Source organism: Mustelus asterias, chromosome 20 (genome assembly GCF_964213995.1).
Source record: "Mustelus asterias chromosome 20, sMusAst1.hap1.1, whole genome shotgun sequence".
Classification (NCBI taxonomy): Eukaryota; Metazoa; Chordata; class Chondrichthyes; order Carcharhiniformes; family Triakidae; genus Mustelus; species Mustelus asterias.
Genome location: NC_135820.1, coordinates 26,175,259 through 26,200,417, shown reverse-complemented (window position 1 = coordinate 26,200,417; position 25,159 = coordinate 26,175,259). Strand labels below are relative to the sequence as shown.

Sequence of the window (25,159 nt, the reverse complement as noted above, 5' to 3'; positions counted from 1 at the left end):
AACTATTCCATCCTTCACCTAATCCATCAAATTCTTTGATCATCTTAATCTCCTCAATTAGATTACTCTTAATCTTGTAATACTCAAAAGGAATATAGTCTAGTCTATGCAACATAATTACCATCACTTCTCCTGCATTTATCATCAAGCTACCTTGCAAGCGAGAGGTGCCATTGTACACAAGAGGCAGTTACTTTCAAAGTACACAAGTCAAAAGAAATTCAGCCCACCAAAGCCCATCTTATAGTACTCCAACTCTTCCATCACAGCAACCAGCTCTATTTTGAACTTTCATCCAAGTTAACTTCACAAACTAGTTCAAATATTTAAGTAAAAATTTGTTCTGGTGTCTTCAATGCTTATTTCATTATTTTTCATTCACATCCTCTGGATTATCTTGAAATAATATTGAGTTCACCTAATCCACACCATTTTATATACCTCATTAGACCCTCCTCACAGTTCATGCCCTGTACACCAGGGATTGGTCCTATGTCCTTGTGGTCCCCTCCCCAATGTGTCCATGTGTGTCTTTGGAGTGATGGAAATCAAACAGTGACCTTCCCAATGCACTGTAAATCCTCAGAATAAGATCTATAGTTTGAACCTTTATTGTTTTGGCGAGATACCCTCAGGTAGGCATGCAGTAGTCTTTTCTCAGTGCACGACCAAACAACAAGCTGGTGAGAGGGACAGGATTGAATTCTCTTCCATTTCACAACATCCCAGCTGCAATCATCAGCTCACTTGTTAGTCAAGCTTGGCCAAGACAAGAGCTGGTTGGTTCATTATCCCGTGATTCAGTCACAAAATCAATCCAACACAATAATTCTATACTGCTTGCCATATAATTAACTATCCAAGGGCTTTTGCTTTCTAGGAGCTAAGCACAAGGGTGAAATTTGAATTGGACACCTAGTGGCCTCAATAGCCTAAACTGCAACCATCTCTGGCTCTCCAAACCCTCTTGAGAATTCTGTGCTCCTCTAATTTTGGTCCTTTGCTCACCCCCATTCTCTCCATTCCACTATTGACAGCAATATCTTCAACCAGCTTGGACCCTAATCACTTGGCATTCTCTTGCTAAAGGAAGAATGGGAGTTTAGGAGGCTGCTTCAAACCAAAATTTTATCCACATATCTGGTCAGCTGTCCTCACATTTGCTCCCTTGACTTGCTTTTTGATCCTTCAATGGTTCTTCCCATCATTGTGAAGCAAAATTCACCAAGCGTTGGATTGTTCACCCACTAATAGGGAACATGAGCTGGGTGCAGACCGTCACGAGATAGTTTTACCCTACTGATGAAAGTGCTGTTGCAATAGTAATCCTGCTCAGTACGAGAGGAACCGCATGTTCGGACATTTGGTGTATGTGCTTGGCTGAGGAGCCAATGGTGCGAAGCTACCATCCGTGGGATTATGACTGAGCGCCTCCAAGTCAGAATCTCACCTAATTTTTGTTTTACGGCTGAATGGCGTTGAGACAAAGACAATATAAGTTGTAAGAAGGTGGGTGAGGGATGAAATTTTTTTTAAAAAACTAGGGTTCCCTCTTCAAGTTAGCTAGTGACTCAGCCGCAATAGATAAATCAACATGACATTTATGCAGTGATTACCATAATAATTAAATATTTGTGGCTTTTGTTGAATGGGGGTGTGGGGTGAAATTACCAGGCAATGGAACACTTCTAGAATCATGAATTCACAAATACAGCAGTCAAACTCCTTCTGCCCCAGCTAGCTTGGAACAGCATAGGATTTCCAAATTCAGCCAAACTCATGGCAGCTCTCAACCAGCAGCCAATCTGTGCAATTTTGAAAGAACCTGTCCTCATGTGCAACTAAGGAATGAGTGCCCAAACTGGTTTCTTCCATGGAGAGAAGGTAAAATATCTTTGGAGTTCCAATTAAACTCCAGATGCCAGATGTGTGGGGGGAGACCAACGTGCAACACCCATTCCTCTCAACTTCTGAAGGCACTGGTGGAAGGAAGTAGCAGCCAACACACCCACTCTCCAATAACAGGTTTGAAGTTTTACACACAGCTTAATCATAAACTCATGCAAACAGATTCGTTCTGTCAAAAAGCAGTTTAAGAGGAATGGAACCCAGAATTATTTTTTCATGACTTTGAATGAATGCCAAAGGGCCGTAACTTCCTCAAGAATGCATCTGGTACTGCTCACTAGTTTCAGGAAGGGTGAACTTAGAGGAATTTACAGAATCTAACTGCAATTTACACCACAAGTGCCCTGATCACTGTCTCTGATCTCTGCTGTATGCACATCACCAGGAACACCCCGGGTATCCTCCAGTCTGGAACTACACAGGCTCCTTAAGACACATGAAGCACTGAGGCAGCTCCTGCTTACAGTGCTGTTCCAGAAATGGTCCTTGGCTTCTCCATGTACGCCGAAGAGAACTAAAACAGCTGCACAAACATTTTACGATTGTTCATCCATCAACTAGGATGGATGAACAATCATCAATAGGGTAAAACTATCTCGTGACGGTCTGCACCCAGCTCACGTTCCCTATTAGTGGGTGAACAATCTAACGTTTGGTGAATTCTGCTTCACAATGATGGGAAGAACAAAGCGCTTAAACATTGCCAAGAATTGGCAGAAGTTTCCAAAAGCAAAGCTATCTTATTGGAGTTGGTCAGCTTAGATAAACAAACAGACTGCCATGCATGTACATGTGAAAGCAACTGAACCAAGCCTGACCAGTTTTGGAGCCACTTCAATATGGATTGGGAGCTGATTCAACTAATGCAGAGAGAGTCACTAAATGGTGTCTGAGTAAATTCAAGAACCTGCATTTATATAGCATCTTTAATGAAATAAATAAAACACTGGAGGTCTCAACTATTCAAACTCCATTCTATTGGGCAAGTAATGAGCCACAGCACCAGATATTTTATGAAAAAACCTGTAGAATTAAACATCAAACCGTTAGAGCCTTCTCCTTCCTCCCACACAATTTCGCTACTTCAATTCCTAAAGACAGTGAGTTTTGGCTGGAGCCACTGTGGCTTTTCTAAAACTGTGCAAACATCCAACCCTAGCGTCAACAGGCTACTCGACCACAAAAAGTGTACAGAATGAAAACAATCGTGGCTAAATTTATGCATTTCTGGAGCAGGAATTTTGGATGAACGTCTCTCTATCACCGTAGCTCAGGGATATGGAAGCCAACTGTAACATCTCTACCACTGACTAGCAGCAAACCAGAAATGCTCTCCTCTGTATGACACCATACCAAAACAAGCAACTAGTTTTCTGCATCATCTTACTGTTTAATCTCTACTGTAGAAAGAAAAATTAAGTGTCCTGCATGTCCAAAATTTCTTTGCAGCCAAATTCATTCTTGGATGTTGGCATCGTTCCCTAGGCCAGTATTTATTGTAAGAAGTTTAACAACACCAGGTTAAAGTCCAACAGGTTTATTTGGTAGCAAAAGCCACACAAGCTTTCGGAGCTGCAAGCCCCTTCTTCAGGTGAGTGGGAATTCTGTTCACAAACAGAGCATATAAAGACACAAACTCAATTTACATGAATAATGGTTGGAATGCGAATACTTACAACTAATCAAGTCTTTAAGAAACAAAACAATGTGAGTGGAGAGAGCATCAAGACAGGCTAAAAAGATGTGTATTGTCTCCAGACAAGACAGCCAGTGAAACTCTGTGGGGGTTACAAATAGTGTGACATGAACCCAATATCCCGGTTGAGGCCGTCCTCGTGTGTGCGGAACTTGGCTATCAGTTTCTGCTCAGCGACTCTGCGCCGTCGTGTGTCGCGAAGGTCGCCTTGGAGAACGCTTACCCGAATATCAGAGGCCGAATGCCCGTGACCGCTGAAGTGCTCCCCAACAGGAAGAGAACAGTCTTGCCTGGTGATTGTCGAGCGGTGTTCATTCATCCATTGTCGCAGTGTCTGCATAGTTTCCCCAATGTACCATGCCTCGGGACATCCTTTCTTGCAGCGTATCAGGTAGACAACGTTGGCCGAGTTGCAAGAGTATGTACCGTGTACCTGGTGGATGGTGTTCTCACGTGAGATGATGGCATCTGTGTCGATGATCCGGCACGTCTTGCAGAGGTTGCTGTGGCAGGGTTGTGTGGTGTCATGGTCACTGTTCTCCTGAAGGCTGGGTAGTTTGCTGCGGACAATGGTCTGTTTGAGGTTGTGCGGTTGTTTGAAGGCAAGAAGTGGGGTGTGGGGATGGCCTTGGCGAGATGTTCGTCTTCATCAATGACATGTTGAAGGCTCCGGAGGAGATGCCGTAGCTTCACCGCTCCGGGGAAGTACTGGACAACGAAGGGTACTCTGTCCACTGTGTCCCGTGTTTGTCTTCTGAGGAGGTCGGTGCGGTTTTTCGCTGTGGCGCGTTGGAACTGTTGATCATTGAGTCGAGCGCCATATCCTGTTCTTATGAGGGCATCTTTCAGCGTCTGGAGGTGTCTGTTGCGATCCTCCTCATCCGAGCAGATCCTGTGTATACGGAGGGCTTGTCCGTAGGGGATGGCTTCTTTAACGTGTTTAGGGTGGAAGCTGGAGAAGTGGAGCATCGTGAGGTTATCCGTGGGCTTGTGGTACAGTGAGGTGCTGAGGTGACCATCCTTAATGGAGATGCGTGTGTCCAAGAATGCAACCGATTCCGGAGAGTAGTCTATGGTGAGTCTGATGGTGGGATGGAACTTGTTGATGTCATCATAGAGTATCAACCGGGATATTGGGTTCATGTCACACTATTTGTAACCCCCACAGTTGCGTGGACCTGCAGAGTTTCACTGGCTGTCTTGTCTGGAGACAATACACATCTTTTTAGCCTGTCTTGATGCTACTCCACTCACATTGTTTTGTTTCTTAAAGACTTGATTAGCTGTAAGTATTCGCATTCCAACCATTATTCATGTAAATTGAGTTTGTGTCTTTATATGCCCTGTTTGTGAACAGAATTCCCACTCACCTGAAGAAGGGGCTTGGAGCTCCGAAAGCTTGTGTGGCTTTTGCTACCAAATAAACCTGTTGGACTTTAACCTGGTGTTGTTAAACTTCTTACTGTGTTTACCCCAGTCCAACGCCGGCATCTCCACATCAGTATTTATTGCCCATCCCTAATTGCCCTTGAAGGTGGTGGTGAGCCACCTTCTTGAACCCCTTCAGTCCCCAAGAGATACATACGCCCACTGAGCTGTTAGGGAGGGGGTTCCATGATGTTGAGTCATAGACGTTTGCAGCATGGAAACAGGCCCTTCGGCCCAACTTGTCCATGCCGCCCAGTTTTTGCCATCAAGTTAGTCCCAATTGCCTGCATTTTGCCCATGTCCCTCTATACCAATCTTACCCATGTAACTGTCTAAATGTTTTTAAAAAGGCAAAATTGTACCCACCTCTACTACTACCTCTGGCAGCTCGTTGCAGACACCACCCTCTGAAAAGAGCTGCCCCTCTGGACACTTTTGTATCTCTCCCCTCTCACTGACAGTGATGGAACAATGATATAGTGCCAAGTTAGGATGGTGAGAGACTTGGAGGGGATGTATCTGCTGCTCTTATCCTTCTAGATGGTAGCAATCATGGGTTTGCAAGCTTTTGCCCAAGGAGCCTTGGCAAGTTCCTGCAATGCATCATGTAGGTGGGATACATGGCTGCCACTGTTCGTCAGTGGTGAAGAGAGTTAATGTTTGTGGATGGGTTGCCAATCAAGCAGGCTACTTTGTCTTGGATGGTGTTAAGCTTCTTGATTGCTGTTGAAGCTGCACTCATCCAGGCAAGTGTTGAGTATTCCATCACACTCCTGACTTGTGCCTTGTCGATGGTGGACAGGTTTTGGAGAGTCAGGAGTCGAGTTACTCTCCGCAGGATTGAACGCCTTTGACCTCCTCTTGTACCCACAGTATATACCAGTGGGTTCCCAAACTTTTTTCACTGGGCCGCACTTTCGGAATAAAAATTTGCTCGCACCACACTGAATTTTTTATTGATAAGAAATACATTCAAAAACAAAAAAAAACCCAACTCCTAGCAGTGCTTGATTCATAACATAGAACACAACTACTTTATATGATCATGGGACATCCAGAAAGTATAAAACAATGCTTGTTTAAACCATGTTTAAATGTTTCTTTGATTGTCCTTGAATCTTCCCACCACACTTACCATCCTCTCTCGCCGCACCAGTGTGGCACGCCACACACTTTGGGAACCACTGGTATATACTGTGACAGGTAATGTTACTTGCCTCTTGTCAGCCCAAGTCTGGATATTGTCCAGGTTTTGCTGCATTAGGAGGTGCTTGTTTTGAAGTGCAGTCTGTTGCAATGTAGGAATCATGGCAACTAGTGCACATCAAAATTCAACAAACAGCAATTAGACTTAGCCATAAAATCTGGGCAGTACCGAATTAAATTTGACATTATTGGAGGCCCAATCTGCTGTCTCAGGTGAACATTCTAAACAGAGGAGATTGCCAGAGGATCCTGCAAAATAAATACATGCAGATGATCATAAAAATTAGCAGCAGCCATTCAGACCCTTGAGCCTGCTCCGTTTGATAAGATCATGGCAGATCTGATTGTGACCATTACTATTCTGTATACCACCAATAACCCTACGACTCACAATCTAACTCATTCAGCCTTTAAAATATTCAACAACCCGGCCTCCACTGCTCTCTTGGGGAGAGAACTCAACATAATAATGACCCTTAAAAAAATATCCTCTTAGTGGGAGACCCCTTATTTTGAAAATGTCTCCTAGCTCTGGTCTCTCCCACAAGGAGGATCATCCTCTCAGCATCCACCCTGTTGCATCTCTCAACCGCCATCAGTAAAAAGGTTTTAGCTGGTGTTTGTGGGACCCTGCTGTACACAGTCATCTACTGTTTCCCTGTACTACAATAGCGTTGGCATTACAGAAGTTTCCTCACTGGTTGTCAAACAACTTGGGATGTCCTGAGGTTGCAATAGATGTTATACAATTGCAAGTTTTTTTTAAGTTGTCTGCTCAAATAAAAAAGGATATGGAGTGCATCACAGCTTGATCACACTGGACACAACCAAAAATGTGGTGAACAATTAAACATTATATAAGATAAATTGAGTAAATCCACATCACAAGGAGCAAATAGGGAAAGGCTAAAACAGAAAAACATATTCTGCATTTGGCTGAGACATATTTCTTGAACTTAATCTTACATGAATCATTAGTCAGGCTGCAGTCTGGAAAACGAACCCTAAAATTAAAAGATAACAGCAGCACAGGCACCAATAAAATGAGTCACACAAGCTATGGTTAGCACTGCTGCTCCGCAGCTCCAGGGACCTGGGTTCGATTCCCGGCTTGGGTCACTGTCTGTGTGGAGTTTGCACATTCTCCTCGCATCTGCGTGGGTTTCCTCCGGGTGCTCCGGTTTCCCCCCACAGTCCAAAGATGTGCAGGTTAGGTTGATTGGCCATGCTAAAAATTGCCCTTAGTGTCCTGAGATGCGTAGGTTAGAAGGATTAGTGGGTAATTATGTTGGGATATGGGGGTAGGGCCTAGGTGGGATTGTAGTCGGTGCAGACTTGATGGGCCGAATGGCCTCTTTCTGTACTGTAGGGTTTCTATGATTTCTATAGACCCAAACTAAGCTCCAAAATTGACTATAGATTTTACATCAGTTTTACATGGATAGAAGTACCCTCACCTCTCAGCAGAGAAGTTGTCTAGGCTGAAGACTTCCCCAAACTTGCATCTATCTCAGGGTTTAGTTGCAGGCCATGTGAGATGGAAAAGTGACAGGTAACCATTCAGCTGGGGGAAGGTGCATGGTTCAGCGCAAGCAAAACAAAAGACTTGTATTTCTACTGAGTTAAATCCAATTGATTAATCAAGAAATTAAAAATTTAGGGGCACTGTCAATCTCAAGGAAACTTAAAATTAAATCAAAATGTTGTTTTGGGATCAAAGATGCACTCGAACCCCCACGGTGCCCAGCAGTCACTGAAGGCCTTGATTGTGCCTGCCGGTGGATACCACGTGCTCCAAGGATACCCATCTCCAAACAGAGACAGGAAGAGGGGCAGGCGACCCCTTCCCCTGTAAATGGCAGCTCAGCCAAGCACAGGTGTGCGCTTACAAGGAGGTCCTCCTCCCTTCCCAACCCTACTGCACCGGATGAAGACTTATATATAGCACTTTCCATGACCACTGGACATTGCAAAGCACTTTATAGCTAATGAAGTACATTTTGAAATGTAATTACTGTTGTAATGTAGAAAACATGCAGCTAATTTGCCTTCAGCAAACACTAATGAACAACTATAATGATAATGACCAGATAACCTGCTCTTCATGGTATTGATTGAGGGATAAAAACTGGGCAGATTTCTGCTCTCCTTCAAAATAGCACCATAGGATCTTTTGCGTTCAACCCAACAGACAGATGGGACTTTGGTTTGTCTCTTCGGAAAGGCAGCACCTCCGACAGTGCAGCACTCCTGCTGCATGGGTGTGAGAGCCTCGATTTTTGTACTTTTGTGATTCAGAGGCGAGTGAGCACCTTAACCAGCTAAGCCACTCTTGAGGAAAGATTTCTGCTCCCACTTGTGTGGCAAAATACCTCCCTCATGGCTGCAAAAGTTTAGATTAGATTTAGATTTTTGTTGGCAAATGTATAGAGAAGCAGAAACAAGGCAGGTAATGGAGTTTAAATACAGATCACCAGTCATTTAACTGAATGTCAGAATAGGCTCTAGGGGCTGAAAATAAGACAGCAATAGGAGGAAGCCAAAGTAAAATAAGATAAGGAGACATAAACAAAATGAACTCCAAAAGAGCCATCCCTTATGCTAGCACTTACAGTAATTCTGAGAATAGAACATAGAACATTACAGCGCAGAACAGGCCCTTCGGCCCACGATGTTGCACCGACCAGTTAAAAAAAAAACAAAAAAAAAAAAAAAACTGTGACCCTCCAACCTAAACCAATTTCTTTTCGTCCATGAACCTATCTACGGATCTCTTAAACGCCCCCAAACTAGGCGCATTTACTACTGATGCTGGCAGGGCATTCCAATCCCTCACCACCCTCTGGGTAAAGAACCTACCCCTGACATCGGTTCTATAACTACCCCCCCTCAATTTAAAGCCATGCCCCCTCGTGCTGGATTTCTCCATCAGAGGAAAAAGGCTATCACTATCCACCCTATCTAAACCTCTAATCATCTTATATGTTTCAATAAGATCCCCTCTTAGCCGCCGCCTTTCCAGCGAAAACAATCCCAAATCCCTCAGCCTCTCCTCATAGGATCTCCCCTCCATACCAGGCAACATCCTGGTAAACCTCCTCTGCACCCTCTCCAAAGCCTCCACATCCTTCCTGTAATGTGGGGACCAGAACTGCACACAGTACTCCAAGTGCGGCCGCACCAGAGTTGTGTACAGTTGCAACATAACGCTACGACTCCTAAATTCAATCCCCCTACCAATAAACGCCAAGACACCATATGCCTTCTTAACAACCTTATCTACTTGATTCCCAACTTTCAGGGATCTATGCACACATACACCTAGATCCCTCTGCTCCTCCACACTATTCAAAGTCCTCCCGTTAGCCCTATACTCAACACATCTGTTATTCCTACCAAAGTGAATTACCTCACACTTCTCCGCATTAAACTCCATCCGCCACCTCTCGGCCCAACTTTGCAACCTGTCTAAGTCTTCCTGCAAACTACGACACCCTTCCTCACTGTCTACCACACCACCGACTTTGGTGTCATCAGCAAATTTGCTAATACGTGGGATGAGGATGGGGGAACGGGGAGAAAATTGATTGACCAAAGCAAAAATAATTGAATGGTTCTTACTTCTGCTATGTTTTTCTATTATTTATGAACAGGAGACATTATCTGCTGAAATCTTCAACCCGTTTGATTTTGTAATATTACAATTTGCGCCATTTCAAACCTCCAGATGAGTGTGTACAGGACAGCTGTCCGAACTCTCCCAGACAGACTATGCAGCTTGCTTAAAGCCCAGACTGCGTGCACCGCACTCACCACACAGACTGAGCGAGGGTGAATGCACGAGAAAAAACAAATTACAACTACCATACAAAAAGCATCAGCTGAGGCATGAAGAATCTGACCAAGGAAGAAACCAGCTGTCTTCCGCACATTGTGCTGCCACTTGCAGACAGTGTAATTAGGGCCACAACAGCTCATCCTGCACAGACAGGATAACTCTCGGCAACAGCTCCAAATTTTATTTCCAATGAGCAGCTTTAACTCTTTCTACCACAATGTGGAGGCTGACTGGTGTACTGAATTTATGCAGCATATTGATATCAATATTATTTAAGCTTAAGGAGGTGGGGGGGGGGGGTGGGGGAGGAGAAAATTCACAACGATAAGACTACAGCAACTACATAGCACCTTTAAATTTAGTAACACCAATCGTGAGAACATCTGAAGGAGTATTATCAGACAAAATTCAGCACACATGAGCAAAGGTCTGGCTTAAGAGACAGGTTTTAATCAGCGTGCTAAAGGAGGAGAGAAGTGGTGATTTAGTGAGGAATTCCAGAGCTTAGGACCCAGGCATTTGAAGACCCAATGATGGAGTGATGGAAATTGGGCATGTCCAAGAGGCCAGAATTGAAGGAGTGCAGGGATCTCAGATGGCTGGGAAAGATTATAGCAAGAGGGAGAGGCAATGCAGCAACGTAACACTTCTATATGCTCCCAATATAAGGCACAGAAGCAGACAATGGATTTATGGAGGAGACAGGGAGTGGGGAAGAGAGGGTTACTAAACCATTGCCAAAGAAATTAAGTGTCCTCTGCATGATTCACCCATGATCTTCAGTCACAGTTCTGTACCCATCAGTAATGTTAGACAGCTCAAATCTGCACTCTCGGGCACAACTTCCAGAAAGCTTCTGGGATTACTGTTAAGTTTCTTTCCATATCTCAGGTGGGCACAGTCCAAAATGTAGACACCTACGTCTATCACTTCATCGAAATTCCAGCAGAAATAGTGCAAGATGTCCAACCACAGGAGTGACAATGGTGATGCTGTTTTACCCATTGTACCAATTTCAGTTACACACAATTCAGATAAATATATTTCAGGTGTGTATATTTACTTCATAAACATTGGCTACCATTCAGTAACCAAGGATGTAAAGGACTAAATTTTTTTTAAAAACCACACACACATGCACTCTTCTTTCATCTTTACCAAGGCACACATGGTTTCAAGCACCGTGTGAATATGGGTTTCGAGATCACATGTCCAGCAAATGTGCCTGCTTCTCATCTTTTAAGCTTACTAAATCAGAAACGCAATTGACCAAAATCTCGATCTCCAATTTGCCAATGTCTAACAGTAAATGCATTGAGTAATACTGGTGTAAGAGACTGAAGCATTGGTCACCGATCAAATGAAGTTTGCAGCTGCCTCTAACAACCAAACGGCTATCAAAAAGCAGTACAAACCTGTTTGGCGGCAAAGAGCACCAGACGTGATGTACACAATGTCAGACACAGCAAATCAATGTAATCCCTCTTTCAACCCCCACACTAGAGTTGTTCAGGCAACCAAGAGCTGTGTGGTTCAGAGAGGTCAAGTCCTTTAAGGAGGCCTAACTGCACAGATTCCCTCCAGACTCATCAGCTTTTATAAAGTAAAAGCTTCAGCCCTCAATTAGTGCAGGGAAGTGAATTAAAAGGTGCAGATATCATCAACCAAACCACCAAGAGACAATGATTGCAGCAGTTGAATGGGGCTGGGGGGGGGGGGGGGGGGGGGGGCACAAGACCATTAGTCCCCCTGAAGAATGTGGAATAAAAAAAAACTCAACATGCTATCACCTACAAAACAAACCCATTGTTTTAACATGTTCAATGAATGTACAAGCACCAGTTTCCAAAATACCATCATAGTCACAGGGTTTAACTTTCTGCAAAACTGATATTAGGGTTTTTTCAAAATATAATCATGGATTTTACTTTGCAGATCTTTCAGAAACACCAAAGCAGGTCACCTCAAATAACGCCAATGATACTGTCCTGTCATTGTCAGTGGGTGCAAAAAGACAGCTAAGTTGTCTCTTTGTGTTACTTGCCATACATATGCTATGTAATGAGTATCTCCAAAGAGAGTATCTAACCATTTCCCTATGACATTCAATAGCATCACCATCACGGAATCCCCACTATCTTCATCCTGGGAATTACCAGAACTGGACTAGCCGCATAAATATAGTGTGGCTACAAGAGCAAGACAGAGGCTGAGAATTTTGCAGAGAATAGCTCGCCACCCGACTCCAAGTCTATCTGCCATCTATTATCAAGTCAGAAATGTAATCGAATATTCTCCATCTACCTGGATGAGTGGAGCTTCAACAACACTCAAGAAGTTCAACACCATCCAGAACAAAGCAGTTACTTGATTGGCACCCCCACCACCACTGACAAACAATGAAAGCATCTTCCATTAAAAGGGCATCAGGCACATAGAAGCACCACCACCACCTACTAGTTCATTGCTAAGCCACACATCATCCTGACTTAAAACTAGATCACCGTTCTTTCACTGTCGCTGGGTCAAAGTCCTGGAACTCCTTTCCTAACAGCACTATGGGTACACCTAGCAACACATGGACTGCAGCAGTTCAAGGCTTCTCAAGGGCAATTAGAGATGGACAATAAATGCTGCCTTGCCAGTGACACCCACATCCCAAAGATTCTTTTTTAAAGCTGCAATTAACAATAAGCAGCTTTACCACTGTGTACGATATCTTACCTCCAACAGTGGGATAGCATTGAGATCAACTGATTTCCCAAACAACCCAGCTGAAATAAAACAGAAAATGCCAGAAAAGCTCAGCAGTTCTGGCAGCATCTGTAAAGAGGGAAACAACCCAGCTGAAGTAGCTCTTGAAAAAGGCAACTTTACTAACACTGGCTCTCACTCTACAACTCTAATAGGCGAGGTGCTCCAATCAATGTCAGACATTGCTTAAAATTACTTTCACGTACATCCCACATCAGCAAGGTGTTTTAATCAGCCTACCTATCCGATTGGGTATAGATAGAAGAATCACTTTTTATACATGAAGAGTAACGTGGAAACAGTCTCTTTAGCCTAGTTTGCGCAACATCTTAATCCCATGTGCGCACTCTGTTCCTAACCTCCTCTGTCTCTCAACCGTCTTTTAACCTATTCTTAAACATTGACATAATCCCCATTTCAATCACTAACTCTTGTAGTGTAATTCACAGCACGAGACACTTCTGCTGTTCTCTATCCTAAACATGTCAATAAACTTAGTACCACGCTATACAGCAACAATTGTTTTTAAAAATGAATTAATGGGATGTAGGTGTCACTGACTGGGCCAGCATTTATTGCCCATCCCTAATTGCTCTCCATTTCAGAGACCAATTAATAGTCATCTACTTTGCTGCGGATCTGGAGTCACACATCGACCAGACCAGGTAAAAAGGGCATATTTCCTTCCCTAAAGAAAGATGGATTTTATTGACAATTATTTCATGGTCCGCATTAGCCTTTTAATTCCAGATTTTATTGAATTTGAACTTCACCATCTGCCATGGTGGGATTTGAACCCGGGTCCCCAGATCAAAGAAAGAACAAAGAACAAAGAAAATTACAGCACAGGAACAGGCCCTTTGGTCCTCCAAGCCTGCACCAACCGTGCTGCCTGACTGAACTAAAACCCACTACTTTTCCAGGGGCTATATCCCTCTATTCCCATCCTATTCAGGAACTTGTCCATATGCCCCTTAAAACTCATCATCATATCTGCTTCCACTACCTCCCCCGGCAGTGAGTTCCAGACACCCACCATCCTCTGTGTAAAAAACTAGCCTTGTACACTTCCTTTAAACCTTGCCCCTCGCAACTTAAGCCTATGCCCCTTAGAAGTTGACTCTTCCACCCTGGGAAAAAGCTTCTGACTATCCACTCTGTCCATGCCTCTCAATCTTGTAGACTTTTATCAGATTGCCCCTCAACCTCTGTCGTTCCAGTGAGAACAAACCAAGTTTCTCCAACCTCCCCTCATAGCTAATGCCCTCCATACCAGGCAATATCCTGGTAAATATTTTCTGTACCCTTTCCAAAGCCTTCACATCTTTCTGGTAGTGTGGCAACCAGAATTGAACACTATATTCCAAGTGTGGCCTAAGGTTCTATAAAACTGCAACATGACTTGCCAATTTTTAAAACTCAATGCCCGGCCAATGAAGGCAAGCATGCCGTATACCTTCTTGACTACCTTCTCCACCCGTGTTGCCACTTTCAGTGACCTGTGTACCTGTACACCCAGATCCCTCTGCCTATCAATACTCTTAAGGGTTCTGCCATTTATTGTATATTCCCTATCTGTATTAGACCTTCCAAAATGCATTACCTCACACTTGTCCAGATTAAACTCCATCTGCCATCTCTCCGCCCAAGTCTCCAACTGATCTATATCCTGCTGTATCCTCCAATGGTCCTCATTGCTATCCACAATTCCACCAACCTTTGTGTCGTCTGCAAACTTACTAATCAATCCAGTTACATTTTCCTCCAAATCATTTATATATATTACAAATAGCAACAGTCCCAGCACTAATTCCTGAGGAACACCACTTGTCACAGCCCTCCATTCAGCATCACACCCTTCCACTGCTACCCTCTGTCTTCTATGACCGAGCCAGTTCTGTATCCACCTTGCCAGCTCACCTCTGATCCCATTGCGACTTCACCTTCTGCACCAGTCTGCTATGAGGGATCTTGTCAAAGACCTTACTGAGTCCATGTAGACAACATCCACTGCCCTACCCTCATCACTCATCTTCGTCACTTCCTCAAAAAACTCGATCAAGTTAATGAGACATGACCTCCCCTTCACAAAACCATGTTGCCTCTCGCTAATACATCCATTTATTTCCAAGTGGGAGTAAATCCTGTCTTGAAGAATCGTCTCAAATAATTTCACTACCACTGGTGTAAGGTTCACCGGCCTGTAATTACCTGGATTATTCTTGCTATCCTTCTTAAACAAAGGAACAACATTGGCTCTTCTCCAATCCTCTGGGACCTCCCCTGTGAACACAGTAAGAGTTTTAACAACACCAGGTTAAAGTCCAACAGGTTTATTTGGTAGCAAATACCATAAGCTTTCGGAGCGTTGCTCCTTCGTCAGATGGAGTGGAAATGTGCTCTCAAACAGTGCACAGAGACACAAAATCAAGTTACAGAATACTGATTAGAATGCGAATCCCTACAGGTAGCCAGGTCTTAAAGATACAGACAATGTGAGTGGAGGGAGCATTAAGCACAGGTTAAAGAGATGTGTATTGTCTCCAGACAGGACAGCTTGCAAGTCCAGGAGGCAAGCTATGGGGGTTACTGACAATGTGACATAAATCCAACAGCCCGGTTTAGACCATCCTCATGTGTGCGGAACTTGGCTATCAGTTTCTGCTCAGCGACTCTGCGCTGTTTTGTGTTGTGAAGGCCGCCTTGGAGAACGCTTACCTGAAGATCCGAGGCTGAGTGCCCATGACTGCTGAAGTGCTCCCCCACAGGAAGAGAACAGTCTTGCCTGGTGATTGTTGAGCGGTGTTCATTCATCCGTTGTCGTAGCGTCAACATGGTTTCCCCAATGTAACATGCCTCGGGACATCCTTTCCTGCAGCGTAGCAAGACGTGCCGGATCATTGACATGGAAGCCATCATCTCACGCGAGAACACCATCTACCAGGTACACGGTACCTACTCTTGCAGCTCGGCCAACGTTATCTACCTGATACGCTGCAGGAAAGGATGTCCCGAGGCATGGTACATTGGGGAAACCATGCAGACGCTACGACAACGGATGAATGAACACCGCTCAACAATCACCAGGCAAGACTGTTCTCTTCCTGTGGGGGAGCACTTCAGCAGTCACGGGCATTCAGCCTCGGATCTTCAGGTAAGCGTTCTCCAAGGCGGCCTTCACGACAGCGCAGAGTCGCTGAGCAGAAATTGATAGCCAAGTTCCGCACACATGAGGACGGCCTAAACCGGGATGTTGGATTTATGTCACATTATCAGTAACCCCCACAGCTTGCCTCCTGGACTTGCAGGCTGTCCTGTCTGGAGACAATACACATCTCTTTAACCTGTGCTTAATGCTCCCTCCACCCACATTGTCTGTATCTTTAAGACCTGGCTGGCTGTAGGGATTCGCATTCTAATCAGTATTCTGTGACTTGATTTTGTGTCTCTGTGCACTGTTTGAGAGCACATTTCCACTCCATCTGACGAAGGACCAGCGCTCCGAAAGCTTATGGTATTTGCTACCAAATAAACCTGTTGGACTTTAACCTGGTGTTGTTAAAACTCTTACTGTGTTCAACCCAGTCCAACGCCGGCATCTCCACATCATGACCTCCCCTGTGGCCAGTGATGATACAAAGATTTCTCTCAAGGCCCCAGCAATTTCCTCCCTTGCCTCTCTCAGTATTTTGGGGTATATCCAATCAGGTCCTGGGTACTTGTCTACCTTAATGTTTCTCAAGAACCCCAATTCCTCCTCCTTTTTGATCTCAACATGACTCAAACTATTGACACACCCTTTTCCAGATTCATCATCCACCAAGTCCTCTTTGATGAATACTGACTCAAAGTACTCATTTAGTACCTCGCCCATTTCCTCTGGCTCCACGCATAGATCATTGAAATTAAAGCAAATTACTGCTAATGCTGGAATCTGAAACAAAAACACTGAAGAATTTCAGCAGGTCTGACAGCATCTGTGGAAAAGGAACGGAGTGAATGTCCGGATGACTTTTCATCAGAGAAGAGTTATCCAGACTCAAAACATTAATCTGTTCTCTCTCCTCAGAAACTGCCAGACCTGCTGAGATTTTCCAGCATTTACTGTTTTTGACTCCAGATCATTGCCCTGGGTCAACATATGAATTAGGAGCAAGAGTAGGCCACTCTGCCCCTAGAGCCTGGTCCATTCTGGATTGCTAGTGCAGTGACAATACCACTACACCACCGCTTCCCATCTATGTAGCACATTTAATGTCGTAAAGTATCTCAAGGCACTTCACCAGTGTAAGTCAAACAAAACTTGACACTGTCAATAAGGATTTATTAGAGTAGATGGCCTGAAGCTCAGACAGAAAAATGTGACTCGAAAGGAGGTAGAGGGGTGGCAAAGTTTAGGCAATGAAGCATATTTAGGACATAGGCAGCTGAAGGCATGCGCATCCACCAGTGAGGGATGTGCAAGAGCGGCCAGAATTGGAGAAGTGCAGATATTTCGAATAGGGAGTGGCAAGACATTTGAAAACTGAACTGCAAATTCAGGTGTTGCCGGACCAGGAGTCTACGTAGCTCAATGAGCACAGAGATTATAGGCGAAAGGAATGCACGTTAGGATACAGGCAGCTAAGCAATATTGATCCACCATCTCAAAGCACACCCACAACATATCACTGCCAGGTGAGACCACCAGATTTTCATCCCACTTTTACGCAGTTAAAATGTATTTTCGCCACCCAAACACAACCCAAGTTTGGAAGAGCAGAATCCAGAACTATGCTGCTGGTTGCTTCTTGCTGTTTGAATGGACATTGTTCAGATGCCTCATAAGCCCCTAGATTTCCTTAAACTACAACAATAAGAAAATCAACAGGAGTAGAACACACAGCCTGTTCTACCATTTAACAAGATCAAGCAGGATCATAAACTTCAATTCCATTTTCCTGCCTCTTCCAACGTCCCTCAAAATAATAGAAACTAGTGCTAATGGGTATCCTTCCCAATCATGACACAGTAGATGGATTTTCTCTGCGTCTAGCTGTACTATATCCAAGTTATAGCCACCTCTTCTAGAAAGTACAACACACATCAGAATAAAAGCAAAACTCTGAAGTGCCATCCTAATCGAAACGTTGGCTCTATTCTCTCCCCATAGATGCTGAGATTTGCCAGCATTTTCTATTTTTATTACACCTTATCAGAACATGTTAAATAACAATTTTCACAGATAACACATCATAAAGCACTTCACAACCAATGAGAGACTTCTGAAATAGTGACATAGGCAACTTTGGCAATTGGTGGAAAGCAAGGTCATGCCATGTTGCATGTGCTCTGCTCAAAGCCAGCTCCTTGGCTCATTATCTGCCGATGCTTCACCCTCAGCTGTTTTCTCGGCAGTTCTTCAGTGATGGTGTGCCACTGCCTTCGACCCTCAGCGATAGTGCAAGCAGACAGGCCCCAATTCTACCTCATCTTAACAGGAATCATACCTGGGCCATTGGCATTATTTTTAACCACACACTAACCATCTCACCAGCTCCCAGTAAATATCATTAAATAAATGATCAGATAATCTAACTTGAGGGTGCTGACTAAAGTGGTAAATACTAGAAAGAATATTGGACTATTAACTCATGCACACTCTCATCATTTAAGTCAGAAGATTGATGGCACCTGTACAGATTAAAGATCACACTATATGTGACACATGACCTGTGTGTAATTTTCACACTCGCAGCACATGATAAAGCCATTGGTTGAAAACAGAATCTACATTGAAACTTCAATACAACACTGATGGAGCACAGTTCTGTCAGAGGTGCCATCTTTCTTGTTCAAGTGGACATTAAAGATCCCAGATGTAATTAAGAAAATCTTTAAAGGCCATTCATCTTGTTTTTTGTGGGATCTTGCTGTGTGAAAGAAAAATGGCTACCACATTCATCCAAACAACATGAATGACTGTACCTTACAGCAATTCACATAATGCAAGAACCTTTAGGATATTTTAGAGCTAGCATAAGATTTAAATAAATACAAGTCTTTTTCCCTTTCTCTCTGTTTCAATACCAGAGTTGACGTGACATGACAGAAACACATACTGACTGCTGATGGGCATCAAGTTCGATCTGCAATCCTTGGCCTAAAAGTAGCCTTTCAGCATGCTACACATCTTGGCATAACTGGAGTCCAGGGTATAGTGACAGACAGAAATCACAGCATCTGAACTGTGCACATGACTGGCAACGAGTGCCGGCTCTTCCAAAAATTGGTGGAAAGCAGAATGGCTTCTACTGGTCTCATTTTGCAACTCAAATTGTCCGACCATTTCCACAGTTCTCTCTGCTCGTTCCACCCACCACCATCTCCTTTGACTCCAACTTTCCTCATCCTCTAATCTCTTCCACCCTCTCTTTTTCCATTTGTTCTGTCCACTTCCATCTTTATCCTCTCCCTGTCTGACCCCCAGCCATTCCAGACTTCTCCAGTCTCTGCCCCTCAATCCCATTCCCTCTGCTCAAAATTACGAGGAGTCTTGAAGTGTAAATAAGGGGAAGCTGTTTCCACCGATAGGAGGTTTGATAACCAGAGAGCACAGTTTGAAGATAACTGATAAAAGAACTAGAGGAAAGGGTTTTTTCTTTAAATGCAGCAAGTAACAACAATGTGGAATGCACTGTCTGAAAAACAGGTTCAACAGTAATTTGGAATTTAATGTATACATGAAAGCAAAAATTTGGGGGAAAGACCGGAGGAGTGGGACTGATTAGACATTCGGTTCAAACAGTCCCCCTTCCTTTGGCACTGTGTAATTCGTTGACAGCACCAGATACTTAAAACAGGCATCCCACTGAAGCTGGGACTGCAACACTGATTCTCAACCATACACCAGGTAACTCGCCCTAACTACACATGTACCTTAACTATTACCCAACTGAATAAGTGGGAATAAAGCTCACCAAACTGAACAAATTCTTGAGACCAGTTTCAAATATATCCTAGGAATAATGTTAATAAAAGATATCTTTTTACAAAACAAGCTAGAGTGGAGATTAGGTTGATTCCCATATCCCCAGGGTAATAATTTGGGGGGGGGGGGGGGGGGGGGGGGGAAGAGAGAGAGAGAGAGAGAGAGAGAGAGAGAGAGAGAGAGAGAGAGAGAGAGAGAGAGCTAGGGTGGTGGAATAAAGGAGATACAAGCATGCTTACAAAACAGTGAGTGTCCCTACTCCTGCTTATTATCTAGCTAGCCTTGCTAGGAGGTGCATGTATGGATTTTAAATGCAGACAGAGTCACCTTCAGTGTGATGGACCCTGTGGACAGACTGCACGCCAACACTCACGGTCCATCATCAGACATGCAGAATAGCCAACTAAGTGAACCATAGATTCATAGAGGTTTACAGCATGGAAACAGGCCCTTTGGCCCAATTTGTCCATACTGCCCTTTTTTTTTAAAAACCCCTAAACTAATCCCAATTGCCCACACTTGGCCCATATCCCTCTATACCCACCTTACCCATGTAACTATCTAAATGCTTTTTAAAAGACAAAATTGTGCCCGCCTCTACTACTACCTCTGGCAGTTTGTTCCAGACACTCACCACCCTGTGTGTGAAAAAATTGCCTCTCTGGACACTTTTGTATCTCTCCCCTCTCACCTTAAACCTCTGCCCCCTAATTTTAGACTCCCCTACCTTTGGGAAAAGATATTGACTATCTAGCTGATCTATGCCCCTCATTATTTTATAGACCTCTGCAAGATCACCCTCAGCCTTCTGCGCTCCAGAGAAAAAAGTCCCAGTCTATCCAGCCTCTCCTTACAACTCAAACCATCAAGTCCCAGTGAGGTACTGGAACGCTGTCATACTGCTACTACTGTACACCCTGGAAATGAATCACTGATTCAGAGGCTGAAGGGAAAGAGGAACTTGAGGGACTCAGCACAGCTCTCGTTTCCAAACAGGGTCTCAACCCAGTGGGTCACATCGTATTCCACAGCCCTCTGCCAAGTTCTGATTCCGATCAGCTTTGCTGCCAGAACATGACAGTCTGCTGCTGACTGGCAAGGTGGGTGCAGTCGGGTGAATCCTGTCAATTGCTGAGGATACAGTATGTTGAGACTAGCCATATAAACTTCTGTCACTCAGTACAACACTACCAGGGAAGAGTACAAGAATGAATCCATGATTCACGATAATTTCAGCTCTAACCAGAAGAACAATTGAAACAATAGAATACTAGTCCACCTAAATAGCTCACCTGTCTCAATAGTGTCCTTAAAAGGGCACAGTAGAGGAGACATGGGACCATCAAATTTTGTCCATAAATTATGCACAATTTGGATTCATTCAGTTTTAAACCAAATTTTGGAAAGTTTTGCAAAGCTGATTTTTCACAGTTCCTTGTCTACAATGGCCAGTTTTTGCAAAAGCAAATGATTACTGTCTTGTAAGTGGGTGACTCAAGTACCGAACGAAACAAAAATTCAGAAACCATAGCACAACAGAACAAATCTAATAAAAATTATACCCCCTCTCACAGGGACAAAGATACCCCAAATGTGGGATAATTACTTAATCTGAAAGCAAATCGGTGAATATAAAAGAGGGATTTGTTACCCGAGGAATACGCAAATGCACCTGGAGATACTTTCAATCGATCACAAGTTAAGTAGATTAAAAACTATTCACCGGAATCTGAAAAATCCTTTAGGATTCACCTGCCACAGTTAGTCACAATTTCCACTAAAACATGAGCAATTGAAGGTGTATTTGATCACAGAAAGCCAGCAGGGTGGAAGGAAGCATAATATTTTTGCACCAAAGGCAAATTATAAAACCAGACTTCAATGGATAGATCCTTGAGAGAGAGAGAGAATCATGCTTCTCTCTTTCACAACTCAGATGCCAAATTTAATAGAGCAAACAAAATCTGCTAGACCAACGCAGCAGGCAAGTTGGTAGTGCACCCAAATATTACCGCCAATGTCTAGAATCAACAAATGGGGTTATTTGCAGAGCACGTAACAGTGTATTCACTATCGCCAGCTCTTTGCATCTTATACACAATATAAATATGCAGCTTGTAAAAGCGGACAGTAATAACACAATAACTAACAGACAATCAAGAAAGGAATAAGATCCACAGATTCAGGGCAACACCATGCACCAACTAACAGATGTTTGAAAATGGTCAGTGATAATTTTAAAAGACCAAGTTAGTCCATGATAAGTATCCGAATGCAACATTTTAAGAGGGGAAAAATTACACGATATCTTAATCCAGAACTCTCAGGAACATCTGAAGACTGACAGTTGGATCCTGATTTGAAAAATCCTGGCAGATGGGAAAAACGATGTGACTGAATCGGGATCTGTACAGTGTGACAGTGACTGTTCAAGAGAACCAAGTAAACTGATCCCACAGTAATGCGATTTTGAGCAAGTTACTCACACTAGACGCTGCACCCCAAAATCCAGCCTTCTCTATATAACCTGCTGGATGTCTGGTTACTCAAACCATATTCAGCCCCTTACGTCGTAGAAAATACAAACTGTATTTTTTTTTAAAACCAGCAGCTGACCCACACAGGCTGGCAGTGTGACTGGAGTCTGGAAAAATTAGCACCCACTTCTACAGGATTAGGTGCATCACTTCCCAGAAAGCAGTACTCTATAACATCGGACAAGAGTGAGGAGAGCACAGACAGATTCAGTAAAGCACCCCTCCATTCCAAAGCAAAGACAACATTTCTAAAGTTAGACAAAATGCTAGACAAATATGAAGTAAGAGCAAAATTTGCTTCGTAAATATTCTACTGATGCTTTAGATAAAATTCATTTAAAATATCAAAAAAAGGATGATGCATCTGAGCATTTTAATTCAAAGGACCTTAATTTTCCCAATAATCCCCAAATTGTTAGACTTTGAATTGAGGGGGACAAGACTGCCCATTCTAAAATCCAACACTGTTTGGTCACAGTGCAATTCAAAGTTTATCCAATATAATTTGTATTTTGTAGGATGCAGGGGCTCTCAGAGTCTGTGGAATCAGCTCTGGTTCACCCCTTTCACCAAATATGAAATTATACTCATACAGTACTGTGAAGAAAGGGCTGAGACATATATAAATCAAATTCTTTTAACTTCTCTCTTTCTTGAATGATGAGTAGCGCCAGAGATTGTGACATTGTGTTTTAAATACACTGCAGGAAGGATAATTTTGATGGATACAGTGGGTCTGACTGGACGGACACCTCCAGTCAAGTGTAGAAAAAAAAATTCACAGATCAGGAGAGGGAAGGGGGGAGGGCGGAAGGAGCGAGATTCTTGTCGAAACCAAGCAACCCTCTGGACTCTGAGTCAATGCCAAACCGTTGGGCTGACTAAACGGTTCTATAAAAACAGAACTGTTCTCAAGAAAACGAAAGTGGCCCAAAGCTTTCTGGAAAAGAGACGGCGTCCTGAAGAGGAGATCGGTGGGGGTGGAAAGCAGACGCATTTCTCTCTCTCTCTCTAAAGTCCGGGTCTTGGCTCCTTTCTCTGTGTTGTGTGGCCTCGAACTTGGCCGAGGGATGGGGTGGGGGTTGGTGCTGGCGGCTAGGGGAGCAGATTTCCAAAGCCGTCCCTCATCGAAAAGTGAAGGAGACACGCGGAAAATAAAGTCGAACTAGAGACCGAAAACACAATATAATGCAGAAAAACCCCACACAGTACAAACTCTGACAGGAGTGAAAACTCCAAGCAGTCTGAAAGCTCGGGAGACGCCGTCTTAATTAGTAACACTGCCAGACAACCCCCCTCCCCACCAACCCCGTTGTTGAGGGGAAAGGAGTCCCTTTTCATTTGGTAGATGCCAACAATCACTAGCTTTATTTTTAATCACCAGCAACGTTCCCGTAACAAGATGATACAGTTTTTTAAAATAAAATGTTTAGAGTACTCACTGATCTCCATACTCTGGAACAAAGAGCGCTTGCAGTTGCATGTGCAGGAGACATTGGGCTGATTCGTTGCGGCTGTGCTGTTCAGACCCATCAAGTTGTACATTTAATATTTGAGGAGGGAGGGAAGGGGGCAGGGGGAAATAAATAACAGGAGTTAAATAAAGACAGCCAGGCGCCCCGGGGTGGGAGAGGAGCCTCCGCTGTGAGTGCCGCTGGCTGAACCCCGCTGGAAGAGGGGACGGGGAGCTGGCTATCTCTTAGATGTGAGCAACCATAATCAGGGAATAAGTGTTAGTCCGGCCCGGGGCTCTCCCTCTTCTTGCGCTGCCGGCTCTGGATACACCAAGTGCTACTTTGTGTCCCTTCTCACTCGATACACTCAGACAATCAAGTAGCACAGCCCCTCACGCCACAACCAAACCTCAGCAGTTGCCAATCAACCCAAGCAACCCCGCCTCCGGCTTGATCGACTGGCGACTGCACCAATTGCCTCACGCCCTTCCCCCTCCTGCTCGACCAATCAGCAAGGTGACAGCGGCTTGGGGCGGGACTTCAGAAGTTCGAGTTCGCCTCTATGACGTCACCAGCCAGGACACAGGCGAACTTGTCCCACCTCGGTCTGCCTTGGCTGATTGACGTGGGGCGGTAACCAATGGGAAGCTGGCGGCGCCCCGCCTCGCGGAGGGGGACGGCCAACTGGGGGCCACTAGACACGCCCCGCTTTGGGTGCTAACCAATGGCGGCTCGGGCAGTGGGCGGGTCAGCTGGAGTGGGCGGGACTGGGTTTGATTATTGACGTGAACGTCATCGAATAGAGAGATACGGTTGGAGCGGTGTCCCACAATGTGATTGGACGATGAGAGAGGGTGGGCGGGCTAGGCTGGGACGCGCACGTGGGTCAGCAGCATTGAGTGAAGTGAGCACAGGAAATGAGAGGAGGGCAAAAAAAGACCTTGAAAGTTTACCTAAAGTCTCTTGAATGTGTTTCACGTTCAAAAAATGCGGGCTACGAAGACAGTGCGGAATTTTATACTCCCTTGACTCATCAGTCAGAAAGGAAACCGTGATAAAGCCAGCTTCAAATAAAGTAATACCAAACCTAAATTCTATCGGAAAAAAGCCTAAAATGCTGGCAGCATCTGTGGAGAGATTTAGTTGTGTTGAAACGTTTGCTCAGTGTCTCTCCGTGGATGCTCCTGCAAATAAAATCAAACCCGGCTCCATAAAATATAGTCTTTTTTGTCCTCAACAGTTTGAAATGTTCTAAGCGTTTGAACTCTTGCTAGAGCCTGAGTGTTTGCTGAAACTAAAATAAATAGGCTCAGAACACTGCCATCTCTGTCTTGGTGATATGAGCCATTTGGAGGACTTTAAAAGGAC

At 44.1% G+C, this 25,159-nt stretch overlaps 1 protein-coding gene across 2 annotated transcripts in view; it reads right to left on the bottom strand.

Annotated features, from left to right (window-relative positions):
* LOC144508437 (protein TMEPAI-like) overlaps positions 1-24,168 on the bottom strand; it is a 156,063-nt gene extending 131,895 nt beyond the window's left edge. For both annotated transcript variants that reach the window (XM_078236349.1, XM_078236350.1), the window contains exon 1: positions 23,780-24,168. In XM_078236349.1, the coding sequence (XP_078092475.1) occupies positions 23,780-23,882 (103 nt within the window). In that variant the 5' untranslated portion in view covers positions 23,883-24,168. The remainder of the gene's footprint in view (positions 1-23,779) is intronic.
* Positions 24,169-25,159: the final 991 nt, after the last annotated feature.